The sequence below is a fragment of the Phascolarctos cinereus genome, unplaced genomic scaffold, assembly GCF_003287225.1.
Source record: "Phascolarctos cinereus isolate Bilbo 61053 unplaced genomic scaffold, phaCin_HiC Scaffold_2;HRSCAF=192, whole genome shotgun sequence".
In the NCBI taxonomy this organism is placed as follows: domain Eukaryota; kingdom Metazoa; phylum Chordata; class Mammalia; order Diprotodontia; family Phascolarctidae; genus Phascolarctos; species Phascolarctos cinereus.
The window spans coordinates 259,021-275,000 of record NW_027555625.1 but is presented as its reverse complement, the minus strand read 5'-3'; the positions used below and the strand labels follow the sequence as shown (position 1 = coordinate 275,000).

Below are 15,980 nucleotides of genomic sequence, written 5' to 3'. Positions count from 1 at the left end.
CTCGCTGGCTCGCTTTCTGTTTCCGTCTGTCTGCGTCCGTCCCTCCGTCTGTCTCTAATTCTGTCCCCGCGTCGGGGGCCGCTCTTTTCGGGGCTGGGGAGCCTGGGGGTGGGGTGAGCACAGCCTTGACACGCTCTTGGCCGGGAGCCCAGGGCAGCCGCGGCTCCTGCTCGGGGCTGCCCGGGCCGGCCCGACGTGTCCCCGCAGGCCGCCCGCCCCCCGCGCTTTGCCTTCTCCTGCTCTTTCCGCCCCTTCCTCTCCGGCCCGCCCCTGACATCCCCAGCTCCCTCGGACCCGCCTCCCGCGTGGTCCTCCCTCCCCTCCCCGCGTCTGCCTCGCCACTGACCAGCCTCACATCTCGCGCCTCCTGGCGGAGTTACCTCTCCATCCCTCCCACCTGTACTCCAGTTTCGCGCCCCGCAGGCCAGCCCTTAACTTCTGGAGTTGTTCTTTCTAGCTCCTAACGAGACCCGCCTGGCGGCTCCCGGTACCTGGCAAAGATCCTCTCCTGGAAGGCACGGCCGAGTCCTGGGCACGCCCTTCTCAGGAAGTTGGCGCCGCCGGCTCTCTCCCCCTCCTCCTCCTCTTTTATATCCTCCATCTCCTCCTGGAGTCAGGAAGACTGGAGTTCAAATTCTGCCTCACACACTTATTAGCTATATGAACCTGGGCAAGTCCCCTAAACCTGTTTGCCTCAGTTTCCTCGATTGTAAAATGAGCTGAAGAAGGAAATGGCAAATCACCCTAATCCCAAATGGGGTCCTGAAGAATCAGACAGGACTGAACAACAACAAAATGTTGGGAATAGAAAAGAGGCAAAGGACGGTCCCTGCCCTCAAGCAGCTTACAGTCTAATGGGAGAGCCAACAAGCGAACAGTTACATACAGACAAGCTCTAGACAGGATAAATGGGAAATGGTGAACAGAGGGAAAGGCACTAGAATGAAGAGGGGCAGGGAGAGGCTTCTTGCAGAAGGCAGGATGTTAATGGGGACTCAAAGGAAGCCAAGGAGCTCAGTGGTCAGAACAGAGGAGGAGAGCACTCCAGGCATGGGGGATGGCCAGAGAAAATGCTGGGGGCTGAGGGTGTTTGTGTCCTAGCCAGGAGGCTGGGGACACTGTACTGAAGAAAACAAGTCAGGGAGTACACGAATCCTGGAAAGGGGGGTAGGGGTCTAGGTCATGAAGGGCTTTGAATGCCAAACAGGGCATTTTGTAGTTGATCCTGGAGGCCATAGGGAGCCACAGGAGTTCATTGAGGGGGGGGGGTCAGACCTGTGCTTTAGGAAAACACTTCAGTAGCTGAGTGGAGATGGACTGGAATAGGGGAGAGACTGGAGGCAGGCAGACCCCCTTAACACCTATTGCCCTAGTCCAGGGGCGAGGAGATGAAGGTCTACCCCAGGGTCAGAGGAGAGAAGGCTGGCTGCAGGGAGGAAAGCACAAGGCCTTGGCGTCAGATTGGATACGGGAGGTGAGATTGAGTGAGGAATCCAGAATGGCTCCTCATTTGAGAGACTGGGAGGTTGATGTTGTCTTCTATAGTAACAGGGAAGGAGAAGGGAGGGTTTAGGGGAAAAGAGCAGGAGCTCTGGCTTGGACGTGTTGAGTTTCAGATATCTACTGGACGTCCAGTTGGAGATGTCTGGAGGACAGTTGTGGATGTGAGATTCGAGGTCAGCAGAGAGGTTGGGGCAGGACAGGTAGATCTGAGAATCATCAGCTCAGAGATAGTAATTAAATTCGTGGGAGCTAATGAGATTCCCCCAGGGAAGTAGAATTGAGGGAGAGAAGACCCAGGACAGAGTCTGGAGGGACACCTATGGTTAGAGGGTGTGCCCCTGATGAGGATCCAGCCTAGGAGACAGAGGAGGAGCAGTCAGAGAGGGAGGAGGAGAAGCAGCAGAGGTGTCCTAAAAATCTAGAGAGAAAAGAGAATTCAGGAGGAGCCGCTGACCGGCAGTGTCAGAGGCTGCAGAGAGGCCAAGGGGCATGAGGATTGAGAAAAGACCCCTGGATGTGGCAACAAAGAAATCATTAGTAGCTTTGGACAGAGCTGTTTGGTTGGAATGATAAAGTCAGAAGCTGGACTGTAAGGGATTAAGAAGAGAGTGAGAGAGTGGAGGCCCCTCCAGCGTAGACAGCCTCAGAAGATTTCATCAAGGAATAGACTCAATGGAGAGAGAAGCGGAGCGGGGCCAAGACAGAGCTGGGAGGGTCACCTACTGTTAGTGGCATGACCCAGCCAAGGAGACTTAGAGAGAGTGGTCAGAGAGGAAGGAGGAGGACAGGGAGAATGTCAGGAAGGAGGATGGTCAGCAGTGTCAGAGGCTGCAGAGAGGTCGAGTGAGATGAAGCCAAAAAGCCGTTGGGTTTATGGTGACTTGTGGAGGGGGCGGGGATTGAGAAGGGAGCAGGAGCTGGGGAAGTGGAGGCAGCAGGTGTGAAAGGCAGGAGAGGGATAAGATGGTCACTTTTGGGATGGCATGGTCACTGGGAGACCAGGATGTCTTTATAGGAAGTGGACAAGGAGCAGTAGATTGAGAGAGTTTGAATGTGAGGGGTGGGGTCAGCCCTGAGGGGACAGAGGAGGTCACTGTGTCAAGGGCTTTCATGGAGGTGGGAGCCTTCAGAAGGCTGCTGGAGAGGCTAGGCAAAGGGGTTCGTGTGGGAGCTTTGAGGTGGAGAGTGGGGGAGACAAGGGCTCTCAGTAGGGGTGCCCTTGGTGTTCTTGGGAACAGGAAAGGTGAGATAGGAGCTCTGCTGAGGAAAGCGGCAAGGGAAGCAGAGGGTCACGAGCACACTGGATGTGGGGAGAACAAGCCAGTGAGGGGAGATCTAGCCTCATCATGCAGCACACCTGAGTGGTGCTGGCCATCAGGTTCAGGAAGATCTGAGTTCGAGTTCAGCCTTGGACATTAACTAGCTGTGTAACTCTGGGCAAGTCATTTCATTGGTTTACCTCAGTTTCTAACACCTACTTCCCAGGATTGTTGTAAAGCTGTTAGCGCAGTGTCTGACACCCAGAAGATACGCAGGCAGTACTTGTTTCCTCTCTTTCTTTTTCTTCTCTCTCTTCTTTCCTTCCTTCCTTTCTTTTTCTTTCTCTTCTTTCCTTCTTCTCTTTTTTCTTTTCTTTCTTCCTTTCTCTGTTTCCTTCCTTTCTTCCTAACACATTAAGGAATAACTGTATGTATAGTTAGGCAAAACACATTCTTGCATTGGCCATTTTTATTTTAAAAGTCTCAGTCTGCCCTGAGTCTTCTACCTCTCTATCAGGAGGTGAGTAACATATTTCATTATTGGTCCTCTGAAATCCTGCTTGGTTGGTCATTGGGGTGATCAGAGTTACTGATTTTTTTTTTGCTTTCTAAAAAAAATTATTTAACTTTTTTCTTTTTAAATTTTGAGTTCCAAATTCTCTCTCCCTCCCACCCTCCCCCACCCATTGAGAAGGCAAGCAATATGATGTCAATTCTACATGTAAAATCATGCAAAACTTTTCTATATTATCCATATTTTTTTTTAAAGCAAGAAAAACAAAGTGAGCAAATTCAATTTGCACTCAGCATTCATCATTTCTCTCTCTGGAGGTGGACAGAATTTTTTTTATCATAGTCCTTTGGAATTGTCTTGGATCATTGTATTGATTAGAGTAGCCAAATCTTTCACAGCTGATTATGATTGCAACATTATTGTTACCATGCACAGTGTTCTCCTGCTTCTTCTCACCTCACTTTGCGTCAGTCACAATACAGGCATTGCTATGTTGTTTTTTTTAAACCACCCCCTCATCATTTCTTATAGTACTGTACTATCCTATCACAATCATATGGCCCAACTTATTCAGCCGTTCCTCAGTGGATGGGCATCCCCTCCATTTCCAATTCTTGGCTACCACAAAAAAAGCTGCTGTAAATATTCTTGTACATGTGGGTCCTTTTCCCTTTTTTTATGATCTCTTTGGGATAGGACCTAGCAGAGGCATTGCTGGATCAAAGGGTGGGCACAGTTTGGTTGCCCTTTGGGCATAATTCCAAATTCTTTCCAGAATGGTTGGATCAGCTCACAACTTCACCAACAGTGAATGCATCAGTGTCCCAGTTTTCCCACAAATTCTCCAGCATTTGCCATTCTGATAGGTGTGAGGTGGTTTCATAAATCTCTAATTGCACTAATCAGTAGTGATTGAGAGCACTTAGATCTAAGATATGGGGGCAATTTTCCTCAATAGTTTCTTGAAATATGATGTCTAGGCTCTGTCCTTCCTCTCCAGTCCTACTCCCCCTCCCCAATATATTCCTCTCCCTCTGCTTTCCACTCTTCTTTTGAGAATATCGAAACATGAAGAACAAAACGCTTCTAGGCGCCCTGTCTCACTTGACTTTCTCCTGATGATGATGACCACATATGTTGGCTCCCCATATCAGAATGTAGGCAGTTCCTTATGGTTGCTAATTAATGCTTAACTCTCTGTGTTTCTATTGATGCCTGTGTTTGCACTTCCTGTGTCTTTGCAGCTCTGGGCTTTTCATCAGGAATGCTTGGACATCCTCTGTTTCATCACCTCCTTCCCCCAGAAGTTGTATTCAGTTTTGCTGTTCTTTGTTGTCTTCTGTGACAACTCGTGTCCAAGCTCCTCATGCTTTTTTAGTGGTGATAATGATGGCTAACAATAGCTGAGATTTTATTAAGCACCTACTGTGTGCCAGGCAACACTTCACAATAGTGATCTCATGAGACTCACAAGGACGCTAGCCTGCTGTTCCTCCCAGCTCACTGCGTCAGGGGCATAGGAGAAGGACCGGTGGGGGGAAGGGGGGAGGCCTTTCTCCAACTGGATAAGTGACCTGGGTCACCTGAAGGGGCAGCTGGAGGAGGCTCTGTGTCACAGGGAGGGGTGGCCCAGGCTCCATCCATCCCTGTGACCCTGACAAGCCGCCTCCAGCAAGTGAAGGAAAGAACTCTTGCCTTCTGTCCAAGACCACATGCTGTGGCCTCCAACAGAGGGGGATAGCTGTGCATGGGTTATGCAGACATTTGGTAGGACACAGTAGAGTGACCTGTGATGGAGTCGGGGCTCATCCCTCCCCTTCACCTGAGGCACAGAGATCACTTTCATTGGCAGAGGAAACAGAAGGAAAGTAGGATCTGAGTAATTCAGCCCTCCTTGGTCTCCAGGTCTCTTCCTCCTTACGCACAGTAGCCTCTCATCCGTCTTTCCTCTCCTGTTGCTCCTGCTAGAGCTAAATAAACTGTGTGGTTGTTATTGTCCCAAGCGTCCATCCCCGGGCTCAGATCCTTCTGGGATTTCACACTCTTGACCCACGTCTTCCCCACCTGCCTTTGCCTTATCATCTCCTGTACCATCCTCCCAACTGACTCCAGAGAAGAGGGAGCTGGAGCCCGGGGTGGGAGGCTGGTCACTCAGCTCTCCTTGGAGAGGGGGTAGTGGGCTAGAATTCTATCTGTGTCCACCCACCCACCTCCAGCACCAAGTTCCCTGTGGGAGCCTTGACCCCATTCTGCCAATTATACCAAGACCACACATGGCAAATAGCAAATGAACCCGTCAGTCCAAGCAGACAGCCACCAGAACCCAGAGAAGTTCTAGAGAGGAGAAGATGCCAAGAGGGTCCCAGATTTCCTCCAAGGTGATGGCAGATCAAGATGTCTCTCCCTGGGAAGGAGCCCGCGCTCATGGCTCAGACTTGGGGGAGCTTTCCCACACCAAGGCTTCTGCACATCCACTTTCAGGGACCTCTCCCTGAAGAGAATCTGCATCTCTTGTAGATCCTCTTTCCAAGCTGGCAGCTAAAGAGCAAGAGCCCTCCTCTCCCAACCTGCCCCTGGCAGGGGCATGAAGCATCCAGTCCTCAGGCTGTAGCCCCTGGTTACCCCGTCCCACTGCACTCACTACCAGCTGTCTTGGATCTTTGTATTGGACTTTTATTTCTATATTTCACCTCTTTGGGGTATATGCCTAGGAGTGGAATAACTGAGGCAAAGGCTATGAATAGTTTAATCCTTTTTTTAAAAATAATTACTGATTGTTTGGACCAATTTGCAGTTCCACCAACAATGTACTAGCTTTATTTTTTTGGGGGGGGCGAGGTCATTTCACAGCCCTTCTACTATTGGCTATTTCCTACTTTTTGTCATCTTTGTCAATTTGGAGGGCATAAGGTAAAACTTCAGACTTGCTGTAATTTCTGTTCTCTTTAATTAGCTTTAATTTTCTTATGGCCATTAATAATTTGCCATTCTCTTTTTGAAATTCTCTTTATATCCTTTGACCATTTATCACTCGGGGAATGGCTGTTGGTCTTATGTATTTCTGCGGATTCTTTCTATATCTTGATACCAGACTCTTGTTGGTGACATCTGTTGAAATTCTCCCCCATCCCTTGACTCTAACACTGAGGGAGTGTTTTGGGCCCATGCTGTGTGGGCCCCTCTGCACTGGACCCAGACCAGCGATTTTAGCCCAGTCTAGATCCTGGAAGAGCCTGGCTGCTGACAAGAGGGTTTAGGGTTCTTATTCTTATCTCCTTTCTTGGTGCCCTGGGTGCAAATTTACTTATAGTTTTTGACTTTTGTCTAGGAGTCTCCAAAAGAGGGGGAGTAGAAATGTACTCAATAAACATTGTGAATCACATATGGGACAGGTTTTCACTTCTTGTATGCAAAATAGATGCTAAATGTAAGGGTGGCTGGTGGCTAGAGAGTCAAGCCTGCAGTCAGGAAGACTCGAGTTCAAATTCAGCCTCAGACACTTCCTAGCTGGGTGACCCTGGGCAAGTCACTTCACTCTGTTTTGCCTCAGTTTCCCCATCTGTCAAATGAGCTGGAGAAGGAAATGGCCAACCATTCCAGTATCTTCGCCAGGAAAAGCCAAATGAGATCATGAAGAGTCGGATGTGACTGAACTAATTGAACAGCAACAAGGTTACTGCCTCGTGGCTTCTGTCTGGTCTGTTCAGACTTCAACACTTTCTATTTTTCAACATTTGCTTCCATAAGATTTTGAGGTCCAAATTTTCTCTCCCTCCCTCCCACCCCCCACTCCAACATGGCATGCAATCTGATAGAAGTGCTGCACATACATTCTTATTAAACCTATTTTTCACATTAGTCATGTTGTAAAGCAGAATTAGAACCAATGGGAGAAACCATGACAAAGAAGAAACAAAAAAGAGTCTGCTTCCACCTGCATTCAAGCTCCGCAGTTCTTTCTCTGGATGTGGACAGCATTTTGCATCATGAAGCCTTTGGAGACGTCTTAGATCCTTGCATTGCTGAGAAGGGCCAAGTCTATCAGCATTATTCATCGCACAACGTGGCTGTTGCAGTGTACGACATTCTCCTGGTTCTGCTCACTTCACTCAAGAAATTAAAGCTATCTATAGTCATATGAAAAAAATGCTCTAAATCATTATTGATTAGAGAAATGCAAATCAAAACAACTCTGAGGTAGCACATCACACCTATCAGATTGGCCAACATGACAAAACAAGAAAATGATAAATGTTGGAGAAGATGTGGGAAAATTGGAACGCTAATGCATTGTTGGTGGAATTGTGAACTGCTCTAACCATTCTGGAGAGTAATTTGAAACTATGTCCAAAGGGCTATAAAAAGGTGCATACGGGGCAGCTTGCAGTGAATAGAGGTCTGGCCTTCGAGTCAGGAGGACCTGAATTCAAATCTGACCTCAGACACTTGACACTTACTAGCTGTGTGTCCCTGGGCAAGTCACTTAACCCCAATTGCCTCACTAAAAAAGAAAAAAATGTGCATACTTTTTGACCCAGCAATACCATTTCTAGGGCTGTGTCCCAAAGAGATCATACAAATGGGAAAAGGACCCACATGTACAAAAATATTCATAGCAGCTCTTTTTGTGGTGGTGAAGAATTGGAAATTGAGAGGATGCCCATCCATTGGAGAATGGCTGAACAAGTTGTGGTATATGAATGTACTGGAATACTATTGTGCTATAAGAAATGATGAGCAGGCAGACTTCAGAAAAACCTGGAAAGACTTGCATGGACTGATGCTGAGTGAAGTGAGCAGAACCAGGAGAACGTTGTACACAGCAACAGCCACATTATGGGATGACTAACTTTGATGAACTTAGCTCTTCTCAGTAATGTAAGGATCTAAGACATCTCCAAAAGTCTCATGGTGAAAAATGCTATCTACATCCAGAGAAAAAACTGTGGAGTTTGAATGCAGATTGAAGCACACTATTTGCTCTTTTTTTCCTTCTGTTTTGTTTCTTCTTTCTTATGGTTCCTTCTATTGGTTCTAAGTCTTCTTTACAACATGACTAATGTGAAAATATGTTTAATAGGAATGTAAATGTAAAGCCTATATCAGATTGCATGCTGTCTTGGAGAGGGAGGCAGAAAGGGAGGGGGAGAAAATTTAAAACTCAAAAGCTTATGGAAATGATTGTTGAAAACTAAAAATAAATTTAAAAAATTTCTTTATTTGAAAGCTGCCTGTTCATATCCCTTGACCATTTATCAATTGAGGAATGACTTATACATTTCTATAATTCTTATAAATTTGACTCAGTTCTCCATATATTTTAGAAATGAGGCCTTTATGATAAGAGACACTGGCTGTCAAAATTATTTTCCAGCTTTCTGCTTCCCTTCTAATATTGATTACAATGGTTTTGTTTGTGTAAAAACTTTTCAATTTAATATAATCAAAATCATCATTTTGCATTTCATAATGTTCCCTATCTTTTGTTTGGTCATAAATTCTTCTGTTCTCCATAAATCTGAGAGGTAAACTATTCCTTGCTCTCCTAATTTGCTTATAATATCAATCTTCATATCTAAATCGTGTACTTATTTTGACTTTATCTTGGTATATAATGTAAGATGTTGGTCTATACCTAGTTTCTGCCATACAATTTTCTAGTTTTCCCAGCAGTTTTTGTCAAATAGTGAGTTCTTACCCCAGAAGCTGGGGTCTTTGGGTTTATCAAATAATAGATTACTATAGTCATTGACTACTGTGTCTTGCATATTTAACCTATTCCACTGATCCACCACTCTATTTCTTAGCCAGTCCCAAGCAGTTTTGATGATTGCTGCTTTAAAATATAATTTAAGATCTGGAGTGGCTAGGCTACCTTCCCTAGCATTTCTTTTCATTAGTTCCCTTGATATTCTGGACCTTTTGTTCTTCGAGATGAATCTTGTTATTATTTTTTCTAGCTCTGTAAAATAATTTTTGGTAGTTTGATTGGTATGGCACCAAATAAGTAAATTAATTTAGGCAGAATTGTCATTTTTTATATTAGCTCAGCCTACCCATGGGCAACTGATGTTTTTTCAATCATTTAGATCTGATTTTATTTGTGTGAAAAGTGTTTCATAATTGTGTTCATGTAGTTCCTGGGTTTGTTTTGGTAGGTAAACTCCCAAATATTTTATAATGTCTGCAGTAACTTTAAACGGATTTTCTCTTTCTACCTCTTGCTGTTGGGCTTTCTTAGTAATATATAGCAATGCCGATGATTTGTGTGGGCTTATTTTATATCCTGCAACTTTGCTAAATTTGTTTATTTCAAGTAGCCTTTTACTTGATTCTCTAAGAATGCTATCATATCATCTGCAAAGAGTGATAGCTTTGTTTCTTCTTTGCCTATTCTCTTACCTTCAATTTCTTTTTCTTCTCTTATTTCTAAAGCTAACATTTCTAGTACCGTATTGAACAACAGTGTTGATAATGGACATTTTCACCTCTGATCTTATTGGAAATGCTTCTGTACAGCTTACATTTCTAACAGAATGGCAAGTAATGGTAAAGACAGGGAGCCTCTTCACCTTATGGATGGGGCGTGAGCATGTGTGTGCAAGTGTGTATGTGTGTACATATGTGGAAGGGGTACCTCCCTTTCCAGTCCTGTGCTTCTCAGCTTTGGGGACAGGGGCAGCTGGAGTTTCCCCCGGGGTCTCCTTTTCTTCCTGCTCCCCAGCCTCCAGCCGCAGGTTGGGTGCCATTCAGTCTTCTTTCTGTGCCTGGCCCTGGGTTGACTGGCCTTGGTCTTCTTGGCTTAGAGGTGGCCTCTTTCATTTCCAGCCCCTCCCCAGGAGGAAGGCTACAGTGGTCAGCGGTTTGCCCAGACTCAGGATACTTGGGGCATCTGTCTTTGCCCCTGGGGGCTATGCCTGCATGAGGTGCCCCTTAATGGTTCTCCCTCCCTCCCTCCCTCCCTTCCTCCCTCCCTCCCTCCCTTCCTTCTTCCTTCCTTCCTTCCTTCCTTCCTTCCTTCCTTCCTTCCTTCCTTCCTTCCTTCCTTCCTTCCTTCCTTCCTTCCCTTCTTCCTTCCTCCTTCCCTCCTTCCTTCCTTCCTCCTTTCCCTCTCTCCTTCCTCCCTCCTTTACTTTTTTCTTTCTTTCTCTATCCTTCATAAACTTTATTTTTAAAAAATTTAAATAGATTTTCTTTGATTTCTTCTGTCTTACATTGCCTAAATTTTCTTCTGAATCTCTCTTCTCCCAGAGAGCCATGCTTTAAAACGAAGAATTTAAGAAAAAGGAAGACATTAAAAATCATTGAGCAAAACTGATTAAACGATCAAGAAAGTCTGATGGTATCAATGCTACTTCAGGCCGATGGACCATTACCTCTCTGGGCTGGCTTTCGTGATTGAAACCTTCAGTACAAGGAGAGGAAAGCAGCCCCTGTAACGTGCCTGACTCCTGAGGGAGGGCGCAACCTTTTGGCCCCCACCCCCCATCATGGCCTCAGATTCAGCACAGAGGCCTCCCTCTTTTCCCTGACAGTTCTCTGCACAGCTCAGAGTCAGCAGTCGGGGGGTGGAGGGTGGGGGGTGGGGATGGGGGAGGGGTGGCTGCTAACATAGGCCGTCAGAAGCTTCTAGAGGGGCCAGGACTTGGCTGGAAGCTGGGCTCCTCCAGATGGCCGATGGGGCGCAGAGGGGGCTGCACCTCTCACCCTGCTGGGCTGGCTCTGGGCTCTGAGCCCTCCTGGGTCCCCAGAGCCACTGGCAGCTTCCCAACTCTCCTGGGACTTTGGCCCAGAGCCCCCTTTCTCCCACCCCAACATCCCTTCTGCTTCCTTCTCACCTGGAGGAGTCCTGCAGGGACCGAGCATCTCTATTCTGGCTTTTTCATGGAAGCAGTCAGGTTTGTGATTCGGTTTGGGTGAAGAAGCCCTCCAGATTTGGGTGGGCCTCTTTCCCTGCCCTCCCTGCCTGCCAGACCTTTCTTTTCTATGTCCTGTCTGACCCCTGGCTCCTGACTGAGCCCACGCTGCCCCGTCTCTTTCCTTTCCAGGGCCCAAAGCACCACGGCAGGACAGTCTCTCCAGACCTCTCCCCTCTGACTGACCTGAGCTCCTAGGCAGTCCCATGGCTCGGCCCCTGTTGTCCACGAGGGAGAGACATCTTTTGCCGCTTCTTCATCCCTGACACAGGACACCTATCCAGCAGCAGACGGTGGGCCCGAGGTATGTGGCTAGTGAGGCTGGGCTGGGGCCCTTTAGAGCTGGAGGGGGCTTAGAAGTTGTGTCCCCGCTTGATAGGGGAGTGAACCAAGGAGGCTGAGGAAGGGGCAGGGGCCTTGCCAAGGTCTCCTGGGCAGGCCCTGCCCCGTGCTGAGGGTGTTTGTGCCTGAGGGTCTGCATGTTGTCCTCCCTTGGACGGTGAGCTCCTGAGAGCAGGGGCTGGTTCTGGCCTCCTTGGTAAGCCCCACACAGAGCCCAGGGCCTGGGATGGCATGAGTGCTTGGGAGATGCTCCTTGCCTGCCTGACGGACCAATGACCAGATGGGTCGAGCCATCTTCTTGCCAGCTAATGAGCTCACAGTCCTGCCCTTTTCCAGGTGGCTCTGGAGAGAGGTGCTCACCATTACTGGAGAGCAAAGCGCAATTAAGGCTTCCAGGTCTAAAGTCAGTGGCTGTGGCTGGTGAGGCTGGGCAGCGCGCTTAGTCAGACACCTCTGAGAGACGATGGAAGGACTTTCCAGATTGGGAGCTCCCTGTGCCAGTGATCTCGCGGGTCCCACAAGACGGCTACGACAAGCAGCACCCACTTTTTACTTAGCAGCCATGGCAAAGTCACTTCATTTCTGAGCTTCTTTCTCACTGCTGTAAAACCGGGCTAACCTTGCTTGGGTCAAAAGCCTGACTGGGCTATCGTGATGGCAAGGAGACTCTCTCCGCTGCTGCAAGTGGGGACCCTGCCTGGGGGCAGTGAGAAACTCAAGTGACCTGTCTAGGGTCTCCCTGCTCCAAGGTGGGCTCTCTCCACTGCCCTGCCATGTCTCAGCAGCATTATTATTATTTTTTTTTGCGAGGCAGTTGGGGTCAAGTGACTTGCCTAGGGTCATACAGTTAGCAAGTGTCAAGTGTTGGAGGCTGGATTTGAATTCAGGTCCTCCTGACTCCAGGGTCATTTCTCTTTCCATTGTACCACCTAGCTGCTTCTCTTAGCAGGATTATTACAAATTGTAAGTCTACGAGCTAGTGACACTAACCTGAACTCCAAGGGCTCTGGTCTTTTTAGCTAAATCTCTAGCCTTGAGGAGAAGACGGAGGGAAGTAGCAATACTCAGGTAGATAAAGGATGGAGGTCTGCAGTGGAGTGCCCTGAGGACCTGCTGTTTGACCTATTTGTAGGTGGCTTGGATAGAGGCCTACGTGGCATGCATACGAAGTTTAGAGATAATACTAATTGGGAGCGGGGCACACATTGAACTGCAGACTCAGAATCCCCCCTCCCCTCCAAGCCCCCAGACAACCAGACACTGACAGGTTAGAACTTTGGTCTGGGGTTGATAAGTTAATAGTCATACGTGTAAAATCATTGCCTGAGTTCAAGCCATTAGGGATGACGTGGCAAGACAGCAGTTTTCTATGGAGTCATCAGGGGGTTAAAGTGGATCCCAAGGTCAGTGGGATGCAGGAGCCAAGAAGGCCAAGCCTCCAGACTAGGGAGGTAAGAGGCCTTCTGTCCTCCGCCCTGGTCTGACCCCATCTGGAGTATTGCCAGGGTTAAAGAAGGAGGACGTGGAGAAGCTGGAGGCGTCCAGAGGAGGACGATCAATATGGCGGAGGTCTGTGGGCCACAGCATGTCCTCACGTTGGGTGAAAGAATCGTGTGTGTTTGGCTTGGAGAGGAGAGGGTGCAGTGCAGTGCAGACTGGAGAGCTGTGTGGTCTGGGGGGGAGGGGCGAGCCCTGTTCTGCCTGGCCCTGGGGCCCCCAGGAGAGCTCTTCAGGGCAGCTGGGATGACCTCTAGCTGGAGTGCTCCAAGCCCAGGAGTTTTGTTTGGGTCATCGCTGTGCTGGCCTCCTCGGTGTCCCTTCTGACCTCCTCATGGCCTCTCCTCAGCCACCCACCAGATCTGACCTTTTCTTTCTGTTTTGATAGAGAACTTGTCCCAGAATGGCCAATACAAAGATATTGGTATCCTGAGGGCAGTACACACGTGCACATGTGTGCTGTGTGTGTGTGTGTGCGTGTGTGTGTGTGTGTGCATGTGCGCGCGCATGTGTGCCCGAGAATTGGGCCCTGCTGGTCTGAATCTGCACATCCTCCCTACTCTGGTCTTGGTGCTTGGGAGCGTCTCACTCCTGCTCTGGCCCCACATTCTTGCATCACCCCATGTCCCCCAAATAAGCACCCCCCCAAAACAAATGTGTGTAGTAGCCCCAAGCATGTGCGTGCAGTGGCCAAGCCTGAGCCTCTGAGCCTTCTGCTGCCCTTCAGCCCATCACTTCTTGGCCAGGAGGTGGGTGGCCTCTGCAGCCCTGACCCTGACTGTGACCTTTCCCCTCCTGCTCTCTGCTCCCTGGGCCTGGCTCCCGGGAGCTCTGTTTACAGGGACTGAGCTGCTTTGTGGTAGGGGTCCTGGGGAAAGAGGGGGATCAGGGGGCGTCTTGGGGCATGGGGTCCCATGGGGATGAGCAGACAGACTTTCCTTCCTTGCAGCATCTCAGGGCCCTGCCTTAGACCATCCCTTGAGCTGGGTCAGCAGCCCAGGGTTGGGGGGTGGAGGGAGGTTGCATCAGCCCAGTCTGCCCAGGATCCCTGGCCTGGCCAGTCTCCACCACGCAGTGGTAGCTGGCCCTTGGACTGGGCATAGTCTTCTGGCTGGGGTGTGAGGGCCTGCAGAACCCGGTCTCACACTCAGTGTCCCGTGAGCTAGGAGGACAGGGGGAGGACCTTACCAAGTCTCTGGTTACAGGTTGGCTTCCTGGGCTGGGCCCGGTTGGTGGGTGTGTCTTAGCACTGTGGGCAGGAAGGAGAAAGAGCAGGAGAGGCAGAGGGGGAAAGAGAAGAGGGAGAGTGTGAAGGAGCTAGAGTGGGGGGAGACAGGGAGGGAAGTACTGGAGACCCCAGGCTGCAGGGCTGGGAAGTGTTGGGGGCCTCCCAGAGACACAGAGGACCTGCCTTTGGTAACCTTGACAAAGTCTTTTCCCCTGCTTGGCCTCAGTCTCTCCATTTGTTCAGTGGGGTTTGGGGGGGGGAGCCCATTTGATGGTCTCTAAGCACCCAATGACCTGACACTTGTGAAGGCAGAGAGCTAGCGGTGCGCTCAGCCCCAGGACTCACCCCTACACTTTGTGCTTCCCAACAGAGAACAAGGGCACACAGTAGATGCCCTCCTGTCTGAGACTTCAGGGGCTGGCTTGACCGGCCTTTGGCCCGGCACGGAGCCCAGTGTCTGGGGCACTGGGCAGATGGCTTTCCTCAGCAACCTCCTGGCAGCTTATTCCTTCATCACTGGTAGGTGCCCTTCCTCCCTTGTGTCTGGGCTTGCTCACAGCATCATGGGGTGGCATCATGGGACGGCGGGCTTCAGGAGGCTGGCTCTGCCTCCAATCTGGCAAAGAGTGCAGGAGCTGTGGCTTTGCCTTGGCTTTCCAGGCAGGGAGAGTTCTAAAGCCCACCAACAGCAGTCTGTATCTGCCCAGGCTGGGGTTGAAGCCGCCCCATGCCTCCTCTTGGTGACCACGTGAGGCCTCAGCAGAGCAGGATTCATGCTTGGCTGCCCGCTCTCTGTGCCCAGCTTACAGCCTTGTCCTGGGCCCTGCCTCGGTGTCCCTGAGAGTCTGACTGATGAAGGCAACATGCCTTTGGTTAATGCTCTGTGCCCTAGCTGGGGTAAGAGGCACATGTCAGTGCCCTGGACCTGGCCTTGCAGGAGCTCGGTCAGGTCCCAGGCTGCTGGGGGGAGGGGGCTGAGACAGGAGAACTGACCACTCGTTCATTCCTGCTTATTTACACATGGACACGAAATGGTCTCTGCTGGCAGAATGCCGTCTCCTGGGGACAGGGATTGCTCCATCACTGCCTAGCATGGGGCCAGCAGCTGCTTGATAGATGCGTATAGATGAATTCCTCTGATAGGCAGTTATGAAGCACCTTCTGGGCCCTGGGAAGCTTGAGGGGAGGGAGTCTGGCTGGCACCTCCAGTAGGCTTCATCTTGCCTGGCGCCTGGGCTGTTTTCCTGTAGCTCTGTGGTGGATCTTGGCCTCAGGCACCTGTTTTATCTGGAGGTGTTTCTGGAGGTGCCAGGAGTGTGAGTTGGCCTAATCACTGAGAAGGTATCGCTGGCCCTCAGGCCCCCAGGCCTAGGGGCTCTTCCTCACTCAGTCTCTGCCTCCTCAGCATCAGAATTCTGCTTCTGCCCACCCATCACTGACATCACTGACGCTGAAGCTGCCCCTTGACACCTTCCCTCAAATGCCCTCAGTCAGCTCCTGTTTGAATTGTGGCAGACTTTGCCCCATCTGGTCTCCAGGGACCCAAAAGGGTACAAACCGTACTTTATTGAACAGACTGAGAATGCAGTTGGCAGTGGTGCCCAGGCCGTCCTAGGGAGCTGGGGAGGCTTGGCCATCTCGGGAGATCTGTCACAAGGAAGCAGGCTTAGCCTAGTCTACCTAGCCCCCAGGACCTACTCAGGAGTGATGGGGAGAAGTCA

The 15,980-nt window shown here is 49.7% G+C and overlaps 1 protein-coding gene across 4 annotated transcripts in view; it reads left to right on the top strand.

The window, feature by feature from the left end:
- Window positions 1-15,980, top strand: part of EVA1A (eva-1 homolog A, regulator of programmed cell death) — a 29,184-nt gene that overhangs the window by 421 nt on the left and 12,783 nt on the right. The window contains exons 1-3 of one of the 4 annotated variants that reach the window (XM_078149206.1): window positions 10,881-11,174; window positions 11,325-11,496; window positions 14,630-14,778. In XM_078149206.1, coding sequence (XP_078005332.1) covers window positions 14,733-14,778 — 46 coding nt within the window. In that variant the 5' untranslated portion in view covers window positions 10,881-11,174; window positions 11,325-11,496; window positions 14,630-14,732. Of the gene's footprint in view, window positions 1-10,880; window positions 11,175-11,324; window positions 11,497-14,002; window positions 14,237-14,293; window positions 14,448-14,629; window positions 14,779-15,980 lie in introns of those variants that run through there. The other 3 variants (XM_020977990.2, XM_020977994.2, XM_020977992.2) reach the window with 3 other exon arrangements.